Source organism: Theropithecus gelada, chromosome 6, assembly GCF_003255815.1.
Source record: "Theropithecus gelada isolate Dixy chromosome 6, Tgel_1.0, whole genome shotgun sequence".
NCBI classification, from domain to species: Eukaryota; Metazoa; Chordata; class Mammalia; order Primates; family Cercopithecidae; genus Theropithecus; species Theropithecus gelada.
In genome coordinates, this window is record NC_037673.1 from 96,428,981 (window position 1) to 96,455,660 (window position 26,680).

A 26,680-nucleotide genomic window follows, 5' to 3' on the forward strand; every position below is an offset into this window, starting at 1 on the left:
ACTCTTTTCTTTATAAATTACCCAGTCTTTGGTATTTACTTATTAGCAAAGCGAGAATGGACTAAACTGTCTAACTGTACTTTTGGACCTGTTGACCAACCTCAGTATACCAATCTTGGTGCTAGGTCCTAAAGATATAGGCTAAAAAAAGTCAGACATAGTGGGAGCTCCAACGTGCCTAAGGCATATTGTTTAGGCCAGCACATCTCAAACCTTAATGCACATAAGAATCACCTGGGCACTGTAATCAAATGCACATGCTGACTCAGCAGACCAGGTGCAAGTTCTGACATTCTGTAGTTCTAACAAGCTTCCAGGTGATAATGCTGGTCATCTAAGACCACACTTTGAGTAGCAAGGATTTACTTACATAAATACATACACATTTAAGTGGCCCTCTCAATTGATATCTTATTGCTGTTTTTGATTTATAAGGAGAAAATATGTACCAAGAAGAAATTAGGAGGAAAGCAGTCAAGGAGAGCAAAAGTTGCAGGAAAAGGACTGAAGATGTTGGTTAAGAAATTAAAAAGGAGTAAATAGAAGATAGTGATTTAATCTAGAGGGAAGACGAGAAGACAGAATGGAGAAAAGGTAAGCAGAAAGAAATAAGTAAATAAAGAAACTTGTTAGAAATTCCAACTAATTAGCCAAAAGTGGCAAAAGAAAGTGTTTTGTAGCTCTTAATTGATTTCTGACTAACTGTCTCTAGAAAGACTCACTACCTCTAGCATCTTTGTTTAAACAAAGTAAGGAGTGGTATTTCATGGTTAAAGAATATTAGGTGCCAATTGCAATTGTTAATCATTGCCTCCCTCAGAGTCCACCATGTAACACCAAAGACAGTGCAGGGCCAGATTTTCTTGTTACCAAGGGGAAACAAGGTTTCTTTTCTGTGAGGAACCAGTACTGAAGTGCTGCTTGAGAGTTTCTACAATCCACAGCTAGCCCAGAGAAAGGAAAGAATTTACCACCACTTTTCCAACAAAGGTGGGGAAAGAGGAGACTAGGAGCGATGAAATGAGACTTTGCTCTTTGTCATCACTCAAAATCACTATTAGGAAATATATGAATATTTTTATTGAAAACCACTGTTGTGAATTTATTGAGTATAGCTAATACAAATATTAGAATATGCTTTTTTGTAGATACTCATGAGAGTAGATTATGTAAAAACTTGAAAGATAACTAGAGAAAAAATTTAAAAGCACTTTAAAGATTGCTTTGCAAAATTCAAAACAATTTTCACAACCAACAAATTAAATTCCTTAATGTAAGATAGGCACTATTACATTAATTTCAAAACTACTCAAAGAGAAAGAACCTAAGAAAAGTTTCAAAAGACAATTTATACAGATTGTATGAGGGAATCTTTCTAAACTTGTGTTCCTTTACCTATGGTGATATATAAATGATATGTGTAATCTTTCAAACTCTCAATTCTTGAAATTTTACAGCACACTTTTCGATAAATAAGTATACATGGTGGGGGTAAACTTGAGGCAAGGATTTTGTAGGACACCATCATGGCTCACTGTAGCCTCAACCTCCTGGGGTCAAGTGGTCCTCTCACCTCAGTCTCCCGAGTAGCTGAGACTACAGGCACATACCACTACACCTGGCTAATTTTTAAATTTTTTGTAGAGATGGAGTTTCATCATGTTGCCAAGGCTGTTCTCAAACTCCTGGAATCAAGCAGTCTTCCCACCTAGGCCTCACAAAGTGCTGGGATAACAGGTATGAGCCACTGTGCCCAGCTTCTATCTGTTATCTCTGTTTATCGTCTATCTATCTCTATGTTTATATGGTATTTAGCACATTAGACAATCCAAGTGCAAAATTAAAAAAAATTATATCAATTGGACAATTTTTCTAATGCTTACCAGTTTTTATTTAACTTAATAAAGATTCTACTCATCATTATTCCACTTTTTGTGGCATTAGAAAGGGTTATTTAAGTTAAATTCAGCTCAGATATGGTAATAGACTATCCCATGAACTGTATGTAAAATCTCAAAGTGGGTCAAAGTATTCTACAGTACAGGTACGGTAGAAACCGCCATGGTTTTAGTCAGTTGAATATTTTTCAGCCCCTTATCATGATGACTAAGTCTGTTAATAGTTAATCATATAAGGTATGTAGATGTTGGCAGTGTTCTGGTTGGTGTGTAGCAGAATGTCAGACAGCTTATGGCACTTAACTAAAACTTTAAAGTTACTAATGATTTCTTCTTAAAATTTATTATGTGTGATATCTAAAGATTAGTAACCTAATTAGTTATCCTGAAATATCTCAAAGACTTCAGATAAAGTTCTGAGTGGGAACACTTCATTCAGCATTGGAAGCATACCTTAACTTCTCTTTCAAACATTCTATTAGTCCCTCTGCATTATTGGAAATAATAAACCTGGCCATAGTCAAATATTTTAAATGTATTATGTGTCTTTGGAGACTCTGAATTGTAGTGATTATTCCTCACCCCACACAGCACCAGCTGTCCTTTAAGAATGAATGTATAAAAAATAAAATAAAAAAGAAACACTCTCCAGTGTACCTAAGATAATATTTTCAAAACATTTTTTAAAGATTCCAATCGAAAATCTTTCAACGTGGTGCTTTTAGAGATAATATTCTACTGCTAAACGTATGTTTAACAGATGCTTGTGTTTGACTTTGTCCCCTATTAAGGTGTAGTCATTACAAATGTTTTGATGCATTCATTGTATTGGTAGCTGGACATCTTCTGTGGTGTATAACCAGATAGGATAAATGTAATACTCTTGAACAACATAACATAAGAAATCTCATTGCTGTTATAGTTTCTCTAGAGTTGATTTTTTGCTCTTGACTTTGTATAATAGATTTTGTTTTACATTCTTATTTATATCACTTTGTTGTAAAATTCTAGATCCTTTGAATTAGAATACTCATAATATGAGTATCTTGCAAGGTAATGTAGCTAATTTCATAACTTTTTAGGAGGTTTTGTTTTGTATTAAGGATGACCTCTGGAAGAACGTATTTAACATGTTAATTAATACCGTAAAAGTCCCCTGAAATTGATAGATAAAATAAATGGGAAAAGTCCTCATGGCAAAAAACAAAAAGAATGAATGTAGATGTTCATTTCTGTAATTGGGCACTGTTCATGACTGGCTCTTGGTTGGTACTCATGAAATGTTATTGTATAGATAAAATAATGTAACAAGTGTTAGTTCCTTTGATAAAATAAGCTTAATGTTTATCTTTTAGAAGGTAATTTTCTCTTTAAATGTTTACAAGAAAAATATACAACCAATGTATTTCAGTTGATAGACTTTTCATTAAAATGGACTCTGGTTGAGACAAATTTTAGGGAACTAGTTCTAGAGGTTCCTAAATTTACTAATGTTAAAAGTAGTAGTATCAAGTAGTGTTTTAGTGTTTTACAATTTTAAAATCACGTATAGTTTACCTTCTTCTGCACACATCATTACTATTGATATTAGAAGTGTAGCATTAGTCAACTGATTATTGGAATTTTTCTCTTATTAGGTTATTAAAACAAATATATAAAGCCTAAAACTATACTCCTCTGTACTTAACAATACCAGAAATACAGATGTTATTTGAAGGATAAAATAAATTATCCCAGAGATGAAAAAGAGAATATGAGAGATTGAATTATATATGTAAATGAACATTCTTTTGTACAGAATCCCATAGGGGAAAATCATCATTTTCTGCAGTTTTAAGATAGCGCATTGAGGGTATTCAGAATTCCTATCAATCTTTGAAGAGATAGGTCTAAGGAATAATATCAAAACAATATTTTCTCTTATGCTCCCATTTGCTTGTTTTCTCAAGCAGGTGAGAAATGGTATATTTTAAATGGCACATCAATGCCCAACCAAATTTGTCAAAATTTTGCTTGTCTATAATCATATGATTAACTCTTAATATTACGAGGACGTTATCATTTTTTACAAACCTTTCTTATGAGAGGGGACTGTAGGACAAGAAGATATCTTTAACCTAGTCAATGACCGGCTTCCTTTGTTTTTCTATCTTAGCCAATCTTCTTTCCTTGAAACATGGCATTTGCTATTTAAAGAATCTCGTAAAAACACTAGGTGTTTTTAGGGTTTCACATATAAAAACATTGATAGCAGTGTATTTGAAATTCTTACGTAAATTTTGGTTTTAGACATTTTTGTTAAGAAATAAGAATTTTACTCTTATGATTATTTTTCTGTTATTTAGGTATATATGTACATGAGATCTAAATTTTAGAAATTAGTTCAATGTTGAGTCACTCAGTAGGCAATGAAAATTGAGTTTTAATTTATTTTCCTATTTTTATCTGTTTTTTTTTTGTTGTTGTTGTTGTTGTTTTTTTAACTTTAAGCATCATGTAATGATATTGACCAGGACTCCCTTTTTTTGAAATACCCCACTAAAACCATTATTTAACCTAATTGATTAATTAATGATACAAACATCCACTAAGAGACTATCTTGGTTTATAAAGTTAGAGGTCAACTTGAGTATAATACCTCGGTACATCTTAGCCTTAAGGAGTTACTGCACTAATTAGTGACCACTGCAAGTAGACCAGGTATAATTTATCTCTCCCTCTCTCTTTCAACAAACTTACTATGTTAAAGGAAAAGTAAGAAACAAAAAACTGGAAACACAGACTATAAAACCAACCATCCAACGAATCAATTGGGTCTACAGCTACGCAGATACATACACATCTCCAGGATAATAAAAAATTCTAGAGATCCTAAAAATTATTACTAAAATTTTGTAATAATTTTAACCAGTTCAATGTGGCTAGGAAACTATTTCAAGGAAGAATAATGAGGATTGATTAAATTTGAAGCAAAACTTCTCCGTACCTTCTACGGTAGAGGAGACACATTTGTAGTAACAAAGGGCTACACACACACTTGGGGAAGGAAATGTATTTGTTACACAAATAATGAGTCAGAAGGCAGCAAGAGGAACAAGAGTTGTAAGGAAGAATGGAAGTCTGGTATGACAACAGGTCATTGAAGATCTTGTGTCCACAATGAAGTGACTGGTTTGTTTATGTTCATAAGTCAGATTAGAATTTTGTATTTTCAAGGGTTATTATAAATCTAAGAATGTTAAGAGATAGCACGATATGATCTTCAAAATAGAAAATAGATATCATACTAAGGGAAAAGGTAGTACCAGAAGAAATAATCCAAAATCTATTGGTTGAACACTTACACGTGATTTTGGAGAGCTTCTATTATTAAAATTATTACCAAAATAGTCTCTGATTTTTGTTTCATATACTCTATATTTAAATTACTTACGGTCACACTCTCCAGCTATCAATTACAAATTGGCATTTGTGAGCTGAAATTAACTTCTGTCTTTGGGAAAACTGGTTGGCATTGGATTCTGTTTTACTCTTCCTTCTTTACTATGCCTCAAATAATGACTTGATTTCAGATATTCAGATGGCTATTAATGAACCTTTGAAAAGGATCTAACTTACAGGGAGTTTAGGCACTGGGACAGTTTGGTTCATCATTAATATTGCCAGATATAGCACCTCATTTTTCGGCTTGATGGTTTGATGAATATATTCTTAGGAGTGGCCTAATAAATAAAATGAGAAAAATGAGGTTGCATGCCTCTTGGCAAGAAGTGACAATCTTTATTCAGAAGTGACAAAGTTATTTATTTATTTTTTAATGGAGTTTCACTCTTGTTACCTAGGCTGGAGTACAAGGGTACAAGGGAGTGATCTCTGATTGCAGCATCAGTCTCCCAGGTTCAAAAGATTCTCCTACCTCAGCCTCCCAAGTAGCTAGGATTACAGGCATGCACCAACACACCTACCTAATTTTGTATTTTTAGAAGAGATGTGATTTCTCCATGTTGGTCAGGCTGAGGTTGGTCTCGAACTCCGGACCTCAGGTGATCCGCCTACCTCAGCCTCCCAAAGTGCTGGGATTACAGACATGAGCCACTGTGCTGGGCTGCAAAGTTTTTATTCCCAGGCATTACTTTTGCTCATTTTTTGTTCATAATGATGACTCTTAAGTGCTAATTGAACTTTGATACAAATACCAACTACTTAATAATGACCAACTATCAGTGTTTTGCTTATTGCTTCCTACAATAAAGGAATATATTTTTCAGCTCATAGGTACTGAGAAAACTTTTCAAATATCTCCACAATTAAACACTGTAGAATACAGTAAGTGATCACATACAATTTCATAATAAAATGATAAAATTAAACTCAAGGGAATGAATTTCTCAGCTAGCTATTAAGTAACAAAAGATGATTTTTCTGTAGATATTGTTTCTAAAATGTAGATACATTTGAAAATGTTCATTAGAAAATCTGATTTTTTTGTGGTAAATCAGAAATTTTGTTGTAGAATATTGTAGATTAGATTATGTGGTAAGCAGTACCACATGTTTTGCTTGGTGAGATGGTGAGGCAAAATGCAAACAACAGATGCCAAATCTGTAATCCCTTACTCCGTGAAAGACAGTATAGCCCTAGCAAATAATTCAATCTACAACATTCTAACCTCTATTTTTGGAAAGTAGTAAAAACATAGAAAAAGTAAAAAATGATCACGGTGATAATTTCTGTGCCTTCATTAAAATGCTTATCTTTACCTTTCTATACTTCTTGATAAGTCTGGAGTACAATTATGAACTTGAATTGGTCACTATTTAGTTCTTATTAAATAGTTTTTTAAAAATAATCATAGCTGCTAAAAATATCAAGAGACTCCTAAACTCCTAGTTCTAAGTGTACTCTGCTATTTACTAATTTTCAAGCACAAATCAGTAAGTTTCATGGCTATTCAACTCATTTCTACATTGCAAGTTTATAGAGAAAGGTTTAGAATTTTTTCTTGAAAGTTAAACTCATAAATTTTGAATTTATATAGCCCAATAGATTTGCCCCCAAGTTTATTATCATCTTTAAATATAATATAAAGGAATGTTTTATCTTTAAAGAAATAAGAGAGATGTTGTGTCTTTAAAGGAATAATATAATAGAGATGACAATAATTTAGAAAAACAAAACTAGTTACAGAAAGATTTCAGATGTGCACATGTAAAGTAGCCTCTACCCTACAGCATTTCTCTAGGTTGTAAGACACTGAGTTTACGTAAATTCAACTTCATGCCAATTGTTTCATAAGATACATTCTACATATTTGGAATTATAACTATATACTGTAAGTTTAAAAATATGTTAATACGAGAAAATGAAGAGACACGCAAAACAGAGATCCTCATGTTTTGCTTGGTGAGATGGTGGGCTAAAAGGCAAGCAACAGATGCCCAATATATATTACTCCATGAAAGACAGAGTAAGATAGCTTCTGCATTTACTGTAGGAAGAATTTGCATCCTGCTCTGAAACTTGGTCGCCTAAGGTTTTAGAGGAGATGATGACTAGATGAGCTGTAGTTTTGGATGAGATGATGTGACAGCCACTCATCCCAGACAACCAAGTACATTATTATGGTAATACTGAAGATTATATAAGGGATTATCATTCATGCAAGGTGGAATGGATGATGGAAGACCTTGATAGAACACTTTTCTCGCTCCTCTCCCTCCCTCTCTCCTTTACTTCCTTCCTCCTTCCCTCCCTTTCTTCCTTTCTTTCTTACTACATGCCTTCTCGCTTACCTCTAGCAAATATTTATGGAATATATAAATATGTCAGACTCTTCACAGGGATTGAGATTAAAAAATGATTAAATGCAGGCAAAACTTGTCTTGCATATTCTAGTTGAAAAGATAAATAATAAAGAAATAAATATACAATGCAAAAATAAATACATAAATGGAAGGGTAAAGAGATAGTGAGAAAGATGGTGATAGTGGTAGGGAGTGTTTCTGATATTACAGTCAGGGAAGACTTGCAGAGGATATTCTGTACAAGCATAGACCCTCATCCTTTCCCCCAAATGGGGGGTAAAACCACCCATAGGTATGTGGGAAAGAGGGTTTCAGGGAAAATGACTGGCAGGAACATCGTCTGTCCCTGAAGCTTCAGATTACCTCATTTATTGTTACTGGCAAGATATTAGTACTTTATAGAGTGTGGTAAGAAGCTGCTTTATGATAAAGAGTGACTTTGGCTTTGGGGACAGGAAGCAAGAATGCAACCAGGGACATCAGTTAGGGAACTATTGGAGAGTTCTAATCAAGAGATGATGTTGGCTTTTACCAGGGTGACAGCAGTGGACGTTATGAGAAATCATTTGACTCCTGATATATTTTGAAGGTAATATCTATAGCATTTGCTGATTAATTGGTGATATAACACTAAGAAGAAAAAGGTGTCAAGGCACTTTTATACTAATATCAATTTTTCTCATTCATATTTACCATACAATAATTAAATATGATATTTTTATGTGCCTGTGGGTGTGTATATGAATCTGACACTCTAAGACTTAGTTATGTGAGTTAGATATACATAAAACACATATATCTACATTCACTAAACTTCTACCTTATAGTGAATTAAGTGTCAACTCCCCATATATATGCTTTTCAAAGATGCAGATTCTTGCTCCACTCTAAAATTTCTGATTTTGTATGCAGGTAAGACTCATGTAGGAAAGTCACCAACAGTGGGAGGTAGGCTGAAGTAGGTTGTAGATTTACAGAAATGCATTTGAAAAATCCACGGTGATGTTCCAAAGTCAAAAATATAAATTAAAACTACAGCAAGCCTGTCTTGTTTTTTAAGTTTATCAACTCTGTTTGAATTGTCAAAGAACTCTTGTATTACAAAGTATAGAGATAAGTCTACTTTGAATTGAGAAAGTTAGTATTTTGTGTGGCGTATATTCTTATATAATACCTCTCATTTTAGTTCATCTGAGGTCATCTGTTCTCTGGGAAGAGAAAGCACCTGGAAACTACCAATAAGAGAAAATTCTAGTTTGTTAACTATTTCAACATTATTCTCAAAGCTTTAAAAGAATTTTTTTCACACTAGTTAATATTACTAGTTATCTAGGCAAGGAATTTTACCTTTTAAAGTTTGGATGTATATATATTTTATAATACTCATGAAATTTGAAAGAAAGTAAAGCACACATTGCACGCAGAAAAAGTATAAGGTCAAAATACAGCTGTTGACCCCATGAGGTTCTCACTTGATATAGTTTAGCTGGGTCCCCACCCAAATCTCATCTTGAATAGTATTCCCATAATTCCCATGTATTGTTGGAGGGTCCTGGTGGTAGATAATTTGAATCATGGGGATGGTTTCACCCACAATGTTCTCATGGTAGTGAGCAAGTCTCATGAGATCTGATGGTTTTATCAGGGGTTTCCGCTTTTGCATCTTCCCCAGTTTTTCTTGCCGCCATCATGTAAGAAGGGCCTTTTACCTCCACCTCCCGCCATGATTCTGAGGTCTCTCCAGCCATGTGGAATTGTAAGTCCAATTAGACCTCTTTTTCTTCCCAGTCCCAGGTATGTCTTTATCAGCAGCATGAATACAAACTAATACAGTAAATTAGTACCAGTAGAGTGAGGTGTTTCTGAAAAAAATACCCCAAAATGTGAAAGCTACTTTGGAACTGTGTAACAGGCAGAGGTTGGAACAGTCTGGAGGGCTCAGAACAAGACAGGAAAATGTGGGAAAGTTTGAAACTTCCTAGAGACTTGTGGAATGGCATTGACAAAAAGCCTGATAGCAATATGGATAATAAGGTCCAGGCTGAGGTGGTCTCAGATGGAGATGAGGAACTTGTTGGGAACTGGAGCAAAGGTGACTCTTTTTATGTCTTAGCAAAAAGACTGGTGGCATTTTGCCCTTGCCCTAGAGATTCGTGGAACTTTGAACTTGAGAGAAATGATTTAGGGTATCTGGCAGAAGAAATTTCTAAGCAGTAAAGCATTCAAGAGGTGACTTGGGTGGTGTTAAAGGCACTCAGTTTTATAAGGGAAACTGAATAAAATAAAGGTTAGGAAAATTTGCAGCCTGACAATGTGATGGAAAAGAAAAACCCATTTTCTGGGGAGAAATTCAAGCTGGTTGCAGAGTTTTTCATAAGTAATGAGGAGCCGAATGTTAATCCCTAAGACAATGGGGAAAATGTCTCCAAGGCATGTCAGAGGTCTTCACAGCAGCCCCTCCCATCACAGACCTGGAGACCTAGGAGAAAATGGTATCATGGGCTGGGCCTAGGATCCCTGTATGCAGCCTAGGGACTTGGTGCACTGCATCCCAGCTGCTCCAGCCATGGCTGAAAGGGGCCAATGTAGAGCTCAGGCTGTGGCTTCAGAGGGTGTAAGCCCCAAGCCTTTGCAGCTCCCGTTTGGTGTTGAGCCTGTGAGTGCACAGAACTGAAGAATTCGGGTTTGGGAACCTGGGCCTAGATTTCTGAAAATGTATGGAAATGCCTAGATGCCTAGGCAGAAGTTTGCTGCAGGGGCGGGGTGCTCATAGATAACCTCTGCAAGGGCAGTGTGAAACGGAAATGTGAGGTTGGAGCACCCCCCTACACAATCCCTACTGGGGCACTGCCTAGCAGAGCTGTGAGAAGAGGGCCACCATCCTTCAGACCCCAGAATGGTAGATCCACAGACAGCTTGCACCCTTTGCCTGGAAAAACTGCACTCAATGCTAGCATGTGAAAGAAACTAGATGGGAGGGTATATCCTGCAAAGTCACAGGGGCTGAGCTGCCCAAGACCATGGGAAACCCTCTCTTGCATCAGCGTGACCTAGACGTGAGACCTGGCATCAAAGGAGATCATTTTGGAGCTTTAAAATTTGACTGCCCCACTGGATTTTGGACTGGCATGGGCCCTGTAACCTTTTTGCTTTGGCCAATTTCTCCCATTTAGAATGGCCGTATTTACCCAATAACTGTACTCCCATCGTATCTAGGAACTAGGCTGCTTTTGATTTTACAGGCTCATAGGCATAAGGGACTTGCCTTGTCTCAGATGGAACTTTGGACTGTGGACTTTTGGGTTAATTCTGAAATGAGTCAAGACTTTGAGGGACTGTTGGGAAGGCATGATTGGTTTTGAAATGTGAGGACATGAGATTTGGAGGGGCTGGGGTGGAATGATATGGTTTGGCTGTGTCCCCACCTAAATCTCATCTCAAATTGTACTCCCATAATCCCCATGTATTGTAGGAGAGACTGGTGGGAGATAATTTGAATAATGGGGACAGTTTTCCCCATACTGTTCTCATGGTAGTGAACAAGTCTTACGAGATCTGATGGATTTATCATGGGTTTCTGCTTTTGCATCTCCCTCATTTTCTCTTGCTGCTGCCATGTAAGAAGTGCCTTTTACCTCCCACCATGATTCTGAAGCCTCCCAGCCATGTGGAACTGTAAGTCCAATTCAACCTCTTTTTCTTCCCAGTCTCAGGTATGCCCTTATAAACAGCATGAAAACGGACCACTTAAAGAAGTGCTAATGATATTCTGCTAGAAAAGTAGATCTGTTGATTGACAATAGAGGACAAAAAACTGAGAACAGACATTCAAATTCATCTGATAGTTAGTAATAAGGTAGATAAAGAATCTAGGAGTCACAGAATATGGGGTAAAAACAGTTAAACCAGTTTACTGAACATCACTGGAGTTGGGTTACTATAGGAATGATCAAAGAATATTCCAAATTGAAGTTGGAGTGCATTAATATATGGCAGATTATAGGGTTTTAAATCTAAAAAGTAGGCATGAAATTACGTGCCTAAAACATAAAAGGAAGAGAAAGTATATGTACAATATCAAGTTCTAGACATTTTGCTGAAGTAGCACCAGAGTAGCTTAGTAGTGATCTAAATGCCCAGTAGTCCATAGTAGAATTGTGAAAGCAATACTATCAAGTGGCCAGTTGTTGCTTGGCCAGTGAAAGAGAAAATAGTCTTCAATTTTAGAATAAGAGGGGTGGACAGAAAGATTTTTTTGAGATCAGAATTTTATTCACAGGTTGACCACATCCCAGAAATCTGGAAACCTATAGGCTTGCCATAGCCAATTACAGGGAAGTGAGATATAGTGCAGGCTGTATAACTTCTAGAAATTGAAGGCAGGAAAAGTGAAAATGAAAGGTGGTAGTATAAAGCAAGGTTGGTCACCAGTCACTCTTAAGACAGAGAAAGAGTGTTGGAACCTACTTATTGGACACACAATTCCATATGAGATAAGAACTCAGTAGTTTAGGAACTGGAATAATGCAAAATCCCAGTCAATAGAAACTGGAGTAACAAAGCCAGATCAGGAAGCAATAAGGAAATGAAGTAAACTTTGGGGACTACTGTCATCAGGCCTCTAACATTACCCACATGTAAAAGCAGTCTTCATTTCGGAGTCACAGCTGGGGCTAAATCTAACAACTTGGCCCCCAGTGTCAAAGTTTAGAGGGATGCAGAAATAAGAAGTCATTTAGACTCTATTTTCCTTCAGTATTATCACCTTTCAAAATTCCCTATTGTGATTGCTGAAATCCTTACATTGCAACAATTTTGATTATGCCTTGACATCGTTACTTCTTTATTTTACCTGCCTTATGATTTAGTCACATCAGAAATTCTAGAGGCCTTACATTTTTTCACAGGTATACTTTGCATAGACTTCAATATTTGAAGCTCCTGATTTCCACTTCCATTGCCATTCCCTCATCAAATTTTTTACATCCTCTTTCTATACAATTGTCTTTGTTTATATCTACTTGTTCACAAGGTTTCTCTCATAGTCTAATTAGTGTAAGAGTTCAAGTTTTAAAAGGCTAAATTGATTTCACATTAATCTCTGACCCTGCACCCAAGAGAGAAAAGGAAAAATAAGGAGAAATGTTTGCAGTTTTATTTGCTGTTATGCATTTTCTTCACTTGATAATGCCTGGGTGTGATTTTTCATGACTTTTTTTTTTTTAAGTAGTTGCCTATTTATGATTTAATACATACATAATTAGTTATCTTTCCTTTTAAGGCTTTATTTCAAAAATATTCAAAAAATATTCAAAATATTCAAAAATAATGTATTCCAGCATATCTTCAAGAGACTGTGTTTTTCAACATGTCAACTCAGCATACTTTTCTTCCATCTTTAAATTGTACTATTTCACATTTCAATATCCATGTTTCATTCATTTAGCTAATTTTTCTAAGGAACTAAAACAATCCAAAAAAACTGTACAGATATAAAAATTGACCATTAAAAACTGCTTACATTTATGATGTGATTATAATTCCATTTCTACTGTTGAGTTTTTTCAGTTAATAGATTAATCAAACACACAATTCATCAAATGTCTTTTAACCATTAATGAAAAACAAACATGCATGCTTAATTATGTAAGAAAACCATAAAACTCAAATATACTAACATACACAAATATCACATATAAAGAGAAATTAAAGAAATATGGCTCAGGATATCAAATATAAACTTGTTAAACTATGTTCTTACTATCTCTTAGATAATTATTAATAAAAAGTAACATTAACATAAATCTATTACATCATTCCATAGTAATATTGATAATCTTTATACACCAAATACAGTCACACAAAACTATAGAATATGAAGAAGAGATACTAAGAAAAAAGTTTGTGTGGAATATTAAATTTAATAAAATTGCCATTTGCCTCCCCCCTCACCAAAAAAAGCTGTGTGAATCTTGTTGCTGTGACGAGATCACTTTTTCTTTCAACTATGCAATAATTATAATATTCTCTTCCAGGGTAAATGTAATTTAAATGTTACACAGAAAAGGATATCATAGACAAATATTTGTTTGAGCTTTTAGTAGTACTTTAAAATTTTCTAACAGTTTTCCATCCCCAAGTAAAATGTCTTTGAAAAACTTACAATCTCAAAAAACAGAAGAAAACTCACCTTATTACAAAATTGTGACTGTCAATCTCCTTTCCACATTCACTGTCTAGCAGAATGCCAGAATTTCCAACAACAGCACAGGTCTTAAACCTGCGATTCTTCATTGGTGAAACTTCAGGTAGGAGGCTATGTAGATCATGAGAAATATTTAGTGTCCGGCGCCTATCAAGCACATAGTGTATGACATCACCAGGCTTAAAACTGCTCTTGACCACTGAGACATCTCGTTCTGCATCTAAGAAACGAAGTATGTTCTTCCTGTGTTTGAAATACAAGCAAAGTTTTTATATTACCATCAGCATATCCAAGAACTGGTGGTGTCATTTAAAAAGTAACATAAGAAAAAATACAAATTGGCAAACTATTAATCTTAGATTACCAAATGGGTAAGCTATGAATCTTAGGTGGTGATTAAACCAATGAATTAAGTCGATTCTATAAGAAATAAAATTTTAAAAATCATTTGCACAGATTCTTCATGACTGTGTACATAGATATAGTATATACATCTATTTGTGGAGTTATAAAAAGTACTCCAATTATCAAAATATATAGAAAAATTGGTATATTAAGTAGAACACAGTTGCCATGACTTGACTTTGAATAGTTATTCTGCTAGCTTCAGCCTATTTTGATAGTCATAAATGTTGTTTAGTATCATCTAGTTAAGGTGGAGAGAAATAATTTGAGATTGTTTTTGATTGTATCACAGTTAATGCTATTAAAAGGAATGAACTTCTCAAACTTATATACATTTATACATATGATATGTATAATTATCTAAAGAAGAATTAAAACTATAGCAATAAATATATATGCAACTTTTTCTCTAATATCAAGAGTCCAGGAAGTAAGATGGATACTTCAAAGACAAAATGAATAGATAGAACATTGGACTGTGTGTGGCAGAGGTAGCTAATTGTTCCTTAGTTTCCTCTCTTCTCTTTTTCCTTCTAATATTTGAACCTTCTAAGTTTTACCTGGTCACATGGATGCTCATCAAGTCTCAAAACCCAAGTAGAGCTCAGCTGGGTCATGCAAGTTAGTTTTCTTAATTAAATAGGATATGAGTGGATCATGTGAGTTTATGTGAGAAATAAAGAAATTTCCTACTTGTTTGGCCACTAAATTTTAAAGTTACTTTTTTGGTCGATACTTAGCCAACCCATACCTAATATATAAATTGATAACAGATTGAGAGCTACATGAACATAAATATATGCATATGCTTAGGTAGATGATGGAAAATGATTTTTTTATATATATACACACATATATATACATCCTATATATGTATAATTATTATACTATACATATATATGGCTGGCTGGAGAACTGATGATCCTTGGCATGATATAGAAAAGCACCTGATACAAATGCTGTCTGCAATAATTGGGAAGTTGTGCCATACATCTAATAAATATGTTGTTCTTAGATAATTGTTTAAAATGTGTCTGTATGTTGGTTTATGTTAGTTTCTCCTTTTAGCAAGGCACTAAAAGAGGTGAAGTCAGGCATAAAATAGCCAACTAACTTGCAGGCTGAGATAAAAGAGAATACATCTAGCAGTGCCTGTAATCTGAACTGTGTGAGAGTCTATTGATTGGGACCTTTTAAATGTTTCTGTCACCCCAATCAGCAAGAGATACCACTATAAATTGGAGCCATCCCGGCAGCAAAAGGGATGTTGCCTTCCCATATAAGTCCATAGATTCAAATGACTTAAGGGTAGCTGCCATTAAATTGACAGGAAGGAAGGATAGGTCAGAGTACTTAGAGGAGAGTTCGAAGGCTTAAGAACATTGAGCAGAAGAAATCACTGGATGAGGTTATTTATACCTGGAACTAACAAGAAGGGAAGAGTCCAGGACCCTAGTAGGTTTTAAGGAAAAAAAAAAAGTGTGTATATATATATATACACACACACACATATGTGTATATATACATACACACACACACACACACACATATATATGGCTTTAACATCTCAGCTCTAGAGAAACATGAATCAACAAAATCTAATGCTTAATATGCATGCTTTACCAGTACAAGTTTTCCTACTATGTGGTCAAGTTATTACCTGATATTCAAAGCAGGGGGTTGTGTTTAGCTCAAATTATGAACCTGGTCTACAAAAGTCTGGCATTGTTTGATTCTAGGGGTATCCAACATAATAGGGAATATACAACATAATAACAGCAAGAAACAATTTAAGAAAACTCTACACCTAGGTTGGAAATTGGATATTATTTACTAAAGTGCTGTTAGTGCAAGCTTATATTTTCAAAGTAATAACAATAATCGCATTATTTTAACATTTAAGATATGATGGACACATTTTTTCCTCTAGTGCTCTTACTTTTTAAGTTCATCACAATTGGTAAATTTTATTACTGAGAGCAGAATATAACCTCATCCCTTGACTCCATCAAAAGAGTAATTCTCTAACTTAGAAGGCATAAGCATGATTAGCAAAGAAGGGAGGAAAGTAACTCATATCTTTTCTTTTGTTGTCTTTATTTTTATTTGCTCTAAATAGGTTCCAGTTTAATATTTGTTCTAATTAGAAAACCAAGTGATTGAAAAACTCTGCTCTGATTTTATAAACAAGAAATATGTCCATCAGCTAGTTGAAAAAATAATTTTATGATTTTTTCCCAAATATTCTGAATATCAGGTTAAAAGCAGTAGAGGTTGTACAGGAAAGCCTATATAATACTCTACAAATGAAATCACAAAATTTGATAGAAATACCACTGACACACCATAACAGTTTATCTTAGCAAAGTCCAGGTTATATAAGAAGATAATTATATTTTAAATAAGAAACCCTAGGGCTTATGTATTATAGAAACTGCAAAAGTGTTTATGTCAAGCACTTAATGATTTTTCACAAAAGTTAACAACTAGCACCAAAAGTGTCAATATGCAGAGACTTTTGTATATATTTATTGAGTACCACTTATTTGTCTGGTGAATAATTAATATCTGACACCTGTACTTCAACAGAAATTTCTCATTTCCTGTGTAAATGACAAGGCTGGCTCTAAAATAGAGACTACACGGATGTGGTTAAATCATCAAGCTAGATGGTGTTATCGTTTTTCTTTGAATATAATTTAAATGGGTTGCTGTAGAGCTATTTGAAGATGTACACTACCAAGAAGTGGCATGTTTGCAAGCTTACAGCGAGTAGATTAGTGGTCCTGGTGTGAAAAAAGACTCTGTAGCTTGGAAATCCAAACGGGAAAATCTATCTTATTTGGTCAAAAAAGTTAACACTTACATGCTAGTCAACTAACATCAAAAGGGACTTTCCAATAACAGCACCTTTGCTGTGTTACAGACAAGTTAGTTGCAAAAATAATGTAAAACATGTCTTTTAAGTTCCTGAGTATAGCCAGACGCGGTGGCTCACGCCTGTAATCCCAGCACTTTGGGAGGCTAAGGCGGGCAGATCACGAGGTCAGGAGATCGAGACCATCCTGGCTAACACAGTGAAACCCCGTCTGTAATAAAAATACAAAAAAATTAGCCGGGCGTAGTGGTGGGTGCCTGTAGTCCCAGCTACTCGGGAGGCTGAGGCAGGAGAATGGCGTGAACCCTGGAGGCGGAGCTTGCAGTGAGCCCAAATTAGGCCACTGCACTCCAGCCTGGGCGGCACAGTGAGACTCTGTCTCAAAAAAAAAAAAAAAAAAAAAAAGTTCCTGAGTATAATTAAATCTCTTTATTTACTCTTAGGGAAAAATGATTTAAACGGGGAACTATAAGAGTTAAGCAAAGTTTTGAAAGACATCATATTGTCTAACTCTTAGAAGAAACTAATGCTTAATAAGATAAATAATTACTAAATGCAGATTTTAATTACGTGTTTTTCCAATGTTGTTATAGGCTCGCCAGTATTTTTTTCAATTGAAGCAGTAAAAATAGTAAAAGTGATTTCAAAACAAAAATGACTACCAACTCACATAGACTAATCAAAATATAAAAACACAAAAAGTTTAGGCAAAACTCAGAATTCGCTATTTTACAAAGTAAAAAGTAAAAGAGGTAAACTTTAGTGACTCTGGGTTTTTTGTTTTTGTTTTTGTTTTGTTTTGTTTTTTTCTTATTCCCGAATCAAACTTTTAGTTTCTGTTTTAGGTCTTCTACATATGGGAAGTTATCTGAGTTAAGATTCCTTTTCTAGGATCCAAGAAAGACTGAAAGTAATTACTATGAGTGAATAATATTATGACTTAAGTGCTTAATAATTTCTGGAAACGGTAAGAAAAGGTTAGCTTTTTATCTCCTAGTGAAAACAGTTTTTAGACTGTAGATGTAATGCAGAATTAAAAGCTTTGTGAATTTGCTAAGTCTAGTTGTTGTTCAGACTATAAATATGAAAAAAAATGCATTCAAATATAATTAGCTAAATGTCACTGGAAGCATAGAAAACTCCTGTATTTACACTGAACTGAAACAACACCATGTCACCAAGGAGAACATATATGCTTTTGCTAAGAAGACAATTGATAGAAATTTTTGTTTAACTGCAGGTCAAACAAAATTATTTGAGAAATGAGAGAGGTAGAAAGAAAACTGGCTTTAATATCTATGCTCTATCTAGAGAAACATGAATCAACAAAAGCTAATGCTTAATATGCATGCTTTACCAGTACAAGTTTTCCTGGTACGTGGTCAAGTTATTACCCGATATTCAAAGCAGGGGGTTGTGTTTTCTGTGCATGACTCAAAAGAACAGACAAACCAAAAAAAGACCCTTCACAGGTCTTTAACTGTCATTTTGTGATCATAATGCAACTTTTGAAGCTTCATAAGATAAGCAAACACCTAAATTGAGTAACTATTTTAACATTAAAGATAACTGAAGGAATCTGAAAATGTGTTTCATTTTCAGTGAAACTAAGTATCTTAGTCATAGAAATTATTTATTGTTAGGCAATATCAGCCTTAAACTGAGAGGCTGGTTTGGACTGTTGAACTGACAACAAGTAGAGTTCCACACGGAAACTTTTAACTGAATTTTCAACTAGAACTTTCCTTTCAACATCACCTATCACTTGAAATAGCAACTGCAGAATCCCAGAAAATGAATTTACTAAACATTGTTTAGTAACAAGTTTCACTTGTGAAAAGTTAAATATAGTTAAGCTATCACCAAGTGCCACTCTTCTCTGTAAGTTTCTTGGCAATAATAAGCACACAGTTGCAACTAAAATTTAATCTAAATGACATTGTTAACTGTATCAGAAAATACTGTGTGACAAATCTTATAGGTGGAATGTATCATAAGTTGAGAAGCAAATTAGGCTATGATACATATATTAGGGATCAGTTTTTGCAAACTTTAGACACTGACTACAAGAAAAATCACTGTAAATTAAGTTAGTACTGACACAGTTCACTAAAAGAAAATAAAAAGTAAAATTAAAAAATGCCAAGTGTTTCATTATGCCTACAAAAAAACAGAGAGAACACACATATTTTGTTTATTTGTTTATTTCAAAAGATTATTTTTGCAAGGCAACTTCCCTTAAAGCGCTGAAAAAATAAAACCTTTAACTGTATCTTGTTTAGGATTTCTAAGACCTAGCAGTTATGGGAAAGCCATCTTAGTACCCTCAAAAAAAAAAAAAAAAAAACAAATCTTAAACACAGCAAATGAAAAGGCAAAATTGTCCCACAATACTTGATGAAGAGCATTTTTAGTTTAATTTACACCCTAGACTGCCGTTTGATATTTGGCCCAGCATTTGGTAATGTTGAATGAAAAATATCTTGTGTTATTTTAGAGCAAAGAGAATCATTTATTCCATAATGATAAATTTTAATAATATACATTTGGGTACTAAAATATATTATTAACAAAAAAAATATTTATAAGGTCCTGGTTCCTCAGTCAAGAGGTCTGGGTTTGAGTCTTGACACTGCCACTAATAAGCTTTGTGACCCGAGATTAACTCTACTGGTAACTTATTGATCAAAGCCAGTGGAAGATGGTATACACATTGTATGTATACCTTTTTGTAAAGTACATCTATGTATGCAAAAGAAAATTTTTCTTGTCAGTTAAGCATCTATAAATTTGCAATTATGTTTAGTTAACCTGCAAGTTTTATGTATTTCAGATCATTGATATATCATGACACTAAGAGCTGAAATATTGTTTCCTAATTTTGATGTGATAAAGCTGTCCTGATGTGTACATTTGTACGTTTCTATACATCTATAATTCATGTTTGCACTGTTTGAGGTTTCTAGTCAACATATAAAAAACAACAACAAAAAAAGAAAATAAATAATCCAAATATGGAAAAAAAGTCAAGTTGCAAGTATTGGACCTGACTGTATAATCTCTCAGTACGATGTTCACAGATTTATTCACAACATCTAATGGATCTTAAATATGTCATTTCTTAGCTTGTAATAATAAAGAACAAACTTTTATCAATAATATCAAGCCTTAAAACTAAGATAATTATTTTGAGTGCAAAGTTAGCTGTAGAATGCATAAACTCCATGTATTTTGAATCCTCAAAGTACAATGAAGTAACACATGGAACCATCTCTCATAGACAACTCCATAGAAGTACAGTTGTTTGATGAATACATAGGAAGCAATTCTTGGTGTGCTTATGAAAATAATATAAGGCATATGGGAATGAAGGGGCTAGTAATAGGGATGAAAAATCATATCTACAAATGTAAAAAAATATATCTCAGGAACTATTTTCACATTTTAATATGTGGACAAAATTAGGAATATAATAAAAGTATTATAAGTTTAATAAGATTTTTAAATTTGAAAGATTTATAATCATAGTTGAATCACGTAAGATAAAAATTGGTTGGAAATAACGTCTTTATGTTCTCACTCATAAGTGGGAGTTGAACAATGAGAACACATGGACACAGGGAGGGGACCATCACACACCTGGGCCTGTCGTAAGGCAATGGACAAGGGGAGGGAGAGCATTGGGACAAATACTTTATGCATGCAGGGTTTAAAACGTAGATGATGGGTTGATAGGTGCAGCAAACCACCATGGCACATATATACCTATGTAACAAACCTGCATGTTCTGCACACATCCTGGAACTTAAAGTAAAATAGAAAATAAATTAAAATAAACAAAAATTTAAAAGTAGAATTTTGAAAACATTTTTAAAATTTACCCACAGCCAATCACTGACCCAAAGTGATACGGAAATTCTTAAATGCCAGAAAGGTGAGGAAGAAAGAAAATAATAATAATAATAATAGTAATAAATGGTCCATAATTAGTTTCCAATATGTCTTTTAAAAATATTTGCAAAAGCTAAGCCAACAGTCAGATACTTTCATATTCTAAATTTTTTATTACAGGTGTCAAACTGATTAATACTCACTAGTCATTTCTGCTATAGCCAAATCTAATTTTTATGAACTCTTTGTACATTGTACAATAATGGTTTTTCAAATTATCCTTTCCTTTCAAGGAAGTGACAACCTTGTATGTATTATTCAACATTTGTTCATTGTTTTATTGTTTATTTCTTTAATCTGTTAAGGAGAACCACACAAATATAGTACTAACATTTCATTCATATTTTCAGCTATTATAATTGAAAATAGATCACCCTCAAATACCTGAATGCAATGCTCATTGGTTTGTAAAGTTGTAATATGAATCTTCTGGGTCAACTTAGGTTTATTACCCTCCACTTGAGTATGTTATTAATAGCAAAATGTATAAAGCCTCATGCATATTTATAGTATTTGATTTTTATATAGCTATTAGGAAAGGCATTACCAGATATAATAATTGAACTAGTGCCAATTACTTATTTAATTTACTTAATAGATTTTTTGTTATCTGACACATTATTTAGCATGGCTAGATATGCTAGTTAAACTATTACAATATTTTATTTTACTTTCTTCCATCAGGTTTCTTTACCAGATCTCTGTAGCCTTATTTGGCCCCTTTCTTGCTAACTCATCCCATTTGAAAGTTATTTTTCTGCTTACAGATCAAATTTTTGCTATTTAATCACCTATCTCTCTCTTTTTCCAATGTACCTTCAAGAAACATGAACCTTCACACCATTCTAAACCAAAATATATCTGTGTTTGTAACCCCACATCGTCTCACATCTTGTGGCTTTTTCCTCATAATTATCTCATCTCTCACAGGGTTTCTAAATTCAAATATGAGGATGGGGATATGAGACAGAGAAGAATGCACTTGATAGGTATCATGAAAGATGTGAGCTCCAAGTATGAAAATGTCAAACTAGGCCGGGCGCGGTGGCTCAAGCCTGTAATCCCAGCACTTTGGGAGGCCGAGACGGGTGGATCACGAGGTCAGGAGATCAAGACCATCCTGGCGAACACGGTGAAACCCCGTCTCTACTAAAAAATACAAAAAACTAGCCGGGCGAGGTGGCGGGCGCCTGTAGTCTCAGCTACTCGGGAGGCTGAGGCAGGAGAATGGCGTGAACCCGGGAGGCAGAGCTTGCAGTGAGCTGAGATCCGGCCACTGCACTCCAGCCTGGGCGGCAGAGCGAGACTCCGTCTCAAAAAAAAAAAAAAAAAAAAAAAAAAAAAAAAGAAAATGTCAAACTTGAAAGACCATGGCTAGGGTCAGCTTTAACCAGCTAAATGTTAGGAAGAGTACAGATTCAGAGTTTTCAAATCTTTCCATTTCTCAAGAGTTTATGGAAATCTGTACTTTTATTTAAAAACCTCCTGGCTTTTAATCTTGGCTTTAAAGTTTCTTTTTTCTTTATCCAGTGGAAATAAATTTTGCTTGCTGGCCATATTTTACCCAGAAGTCATTGATTTATGAGCTCTATCATCAGATTCTACTTATCTATTCATTCTTGTAGGAGGCACATGAATATAGAAAGCTCCCACCAAACTAAAAGCAAACAAATATACACCATTTGACATTGCCATGATTTGATTCCTGTTTCCCTTTCCAGTCAATTTCAAACCTTTAAACCAAAGTAGTAATACTATTCCTGCATCTCCCTGATGCCCATATTTTTAAAATTTCCAGACATAAGTTCAAGTAAATTTCAACATGCTGTAATTATCTTTGTTCCAAAACATTGTGTGAAATTTCTGTGCATACTCTAAAGATGAGTGTAATAGACTAGTAGACTCCTCCTTCAAGTTTCTTATAATCTACACTAAAGGTGGGTATAATCCAAGAAATGAGTAGGTAGAAACCCACGAAAATTAATCAGCCCCTTATATCTTAGTCACTAAGCTACACCTATAAAATCTGTGTGTTAATGCTATCATTGACTTTGAGATTATTTTATTATATAACAAATGTGTTCTTTCACACTTTTAGTGAATTCTTGTTTACTGAAATGCTTTAATTCAAATGTACCAACCAATATAGTAATGCAATGTAACTATAGAGAAAAAACAATCTTCCTGTTTCCTCCATAATTGAGAAGGTGTGACCCTACCTGTTACCTATTAGTAACAGGTTTATATCAGAAGAAAATTACATACTGGATAAATGTAGGCATGGAGTATGATTTCAAGAGTGGGTTTCAGCTAAAATGACTAGTCTTACAAAGAAGTCAGTAATCTAGAAAGCTTATTTTCTGATTTTTATCCAATTTTTAAAACATGAGCCCACACAGAAATACTCATTCACAGGATAAGACTAATTTATTTATAATCATCAGCACAATAGGAGTGTAATAGTCTCAATTTTCAACTAGTTGAGAAAACTCAAAAGCAGAATGAAGACTCAATAGGGAAGTTAAAGATAATTCTTAAAATATATGTCCATCCTGAGTAATTGAGTGAAGTATGTTAAATATTAGTACTCTGATGAATATTGTATTCCACTCGTATAAAGACACTATATTCAAAACTCACATATTCATCCTTAAATCTCTGACTATGTAATGATTTCAGTTTTATGATTTCATATTCTTCAGTGAGCAACATTAAATAGAGCTGGTTCATTCTTTTAAGTATTCATACTTAAACCATAAATCAGGTGTTTAATATAAGTTTGCTAAGCCCAACATATTTGAGGACATGATGTGAAATTTATTATGCCTTAGTAAAGAAACTCACCTTATCTCTAGGACCAAAGAGAAATTGATTTTCCAACCTTCTACATTGTGCTGGAAGATTGAAGAGCCAGCCTTTCGAATGATTTTATCAGAGCTATTGACAAGTGACCGACTCAAAGACAATTCACCATCTCTGAAACAAAACAAAATTGCCAGCTTTGTGAAAGTAAGAAACATTTTGTCTATATAGCACAGTACACAATTCGAATTAATACTGGTGATGAATTTTAGATACGTTTTCCCCTACAAGTTAGAAGGAAATATGCAAGCATGATGAAAGGTGTTATGAGGATTAAGTGCATATGACTCTCAGAACAAGAATCTACAGGTAATATTTTTGAAATTAAACAATTTCTGAATAAAAATGATATATACGGTACTTGAAGAAAAATAATCACCAAACATAAAGACAGAATTACATAATTCAGCAATCTCTCCTCTGGGCATATACCCAAAGGAATTGAAATCAGTATGTCAAAGAGATGCTTGCAGTCCCAAGTTCATTGCAGCATTCTTCACAATAGCCAAATGTAGAAATAATATATGTGTCCATTAACAGAGGAATAGATAAAGAAAATGTGGTTATATATACCAATGGAGTACTAGTCAGCCCTTAAAAAGAACAAAATCCTGCCATTTCTGCCAACATGAATGAACCTAGAGGACATTATGGGAAGTGAATAAGTCTAAAACAGAGAGACAAATACCTTTTAATATCACTTACATGTTGATTCTAAAACAGTGGAACTCATGGAAGTAGAGAACAGAATATAGGGAAGAAGGAGTGGGGAATGGGGAGAAATTGGTCAACAGGTACAAAATTTCACAGTTAGACAGGAGGAATAAGTTCTGTTGCACAACACAGTGACTATAGTTAATAATATTGTATTGTATATTTTTAGGTAGCTGCAGGAGATTTTAAATGTTCACACCACAAATAAATGACATGCTTTTGAGGTGATGGATATGCTAATTAGCCTGATCTTATCATTACACAGTGTATACTTGTATAGAAACTTCACATTGTGGCCGGGCGCGGTGGCTCAAGCCTGTAATCCCAGCACTTTGGGAGGCCGAGACGGGCGGATCACGAGGTCAGGAGATCGAGACCATCCTGGCTAACACGGTGAAACCCGGTCTCTACTAGAGAATACAAAAAACTAGCCGGGCGAGGTGGCGGGCGCCTGTAGTCCCCGCTACTCGGGAGGCTGAGGCAGGAGAATGGCGTAAACCCAGGAGGCGGAGCTTGCAGTGAGCTGAGATCCGGCCACTGCACTCCAGCCTGGGCGGCAGAGCGAGACTCCGTCTCAAAAAAAAAAAAAAAAAAAAAAAAAAAAAAAGAAACTTCACATTGTATCCCATAAATATATACAATTATTATTTGGCAATTAAAATATGATAAAACAAATAAGCTCTGTTTCCTACTAGTCACTCACTAGCTCTGTTTAGACAACAGAGACAGAATGTTTTGTCAGTGCTCCTCCATCTGTATAATTGTGATTCCTAAGACTGTAATTTCATTTTTACAGAAGGCATATATGCATAATAGAAGGGGCTTCTGTTTTGAAGCAAGAATAACTTGGACTATCAGGTGATCTGGGCATCTTTGTGACTCTATGACTTGCTTGAGTTCCTGGACTCTACTCTCTTTCTAAGCCATAGTGGTCTTACCTTACCTTGAAAATTACAATAACTTTATCTAATATACAATGGCTTTGTGAGGATCAAGCAAGGCTCTGCATGCAAAAGTAATTCTTCAAAAATTGCATCGATTTCTAAACATCTCAATGAGTCACTTCCCTGACAGTTGGTGGAGAGACAGAGATTATAGTAGACAGAAAACTCATTCAGTAGCCATTGTTACTGGCATTTTCTCTTACATTTAAAAAAAAAAAAAAAGACTACCTCTCTGCAACCAATAGTGTCATGATACTAGCTGAGATGGTGGTGGGAATGATGATGCTGGCAGATACCTATAATAGTATGCATGCCATTAGAACATTTATAACTGAATAAATTCATTATTCAATGGACCATTTTCTTGTACTTTATAAATGTAAACCCAGACTCAGAAAATCAAAAAGCTACTTCTTATGGGATACCAATAGTAACCATAGCCCTTTGAATATTTGTATTTATTTCTTTACATCACCTTTTACTTCTTAGAATGTCAAAATATAGTTAAAAAGTAACATGACTATTTGCTCCATAACAAAGTCTAAATCTGTGGGGTTTTTTTGTTTGTTTTTGTTTTTGTTTTTTTTTACGCAATCCTCTCCTAGTATCAATGGAAACATTGCCTGTGTAACAGTTATTGGATGAGTTCTGTAATTGAAGCCTTATAGTTTGGTATTTTGGTTTGCATTCTTTTTTAAACATGCAGTTTAAATTTGAAGCAGTTCAAAGCATCATAGGCTGCTACTCCCTGTGAAATTCAAAATTCTATAAAAATTAATATCTTAAACTATCCTACTGATGAAAATGATACATTTGCATGCCTGTGCATGGCAAATAATTATTGCTTTACAGGGGGCATTTAGGATGCCAGGAAACACGGGATGTGCTTTACTGACCATCGGCCTAGAAGTCAATTTTTATATTATATTTCTAATGATAATAACTACTTATGAATAAAAATGTGGCTATACACAGAAGCTAACATTCACACTTTGGGAAATATGACTACATGGTTTCAG

The 26,680-nt window shown here is 34.5% G+C and overlaps 1 protein-coding gene across 1 annotated transcript in view; it reads right to left on the reverse strand.

Annotated features, from left to right (window-relative positions):
• Positions 1 to 26,680, reverse strand: part of ST8SIA4 (ST8 alpha-N-acetyl-neuraminide alpha-2,8-sialyltransferase 4) — a 101,024-nt gene that overhangs the window by 69,066 nt on the left and 5,278 nt on the right. Inside the window, 2 exon segments of the mRNA XM_025387973.1 lie at positions 13,893 to 14,150; positions 23,986 to 24,117. Of these exon segments, the coding sequence (XP_025243758.1) occupies positions 13,893 to 14,150; positions 23,986 to 24,117 (390 nt within the window).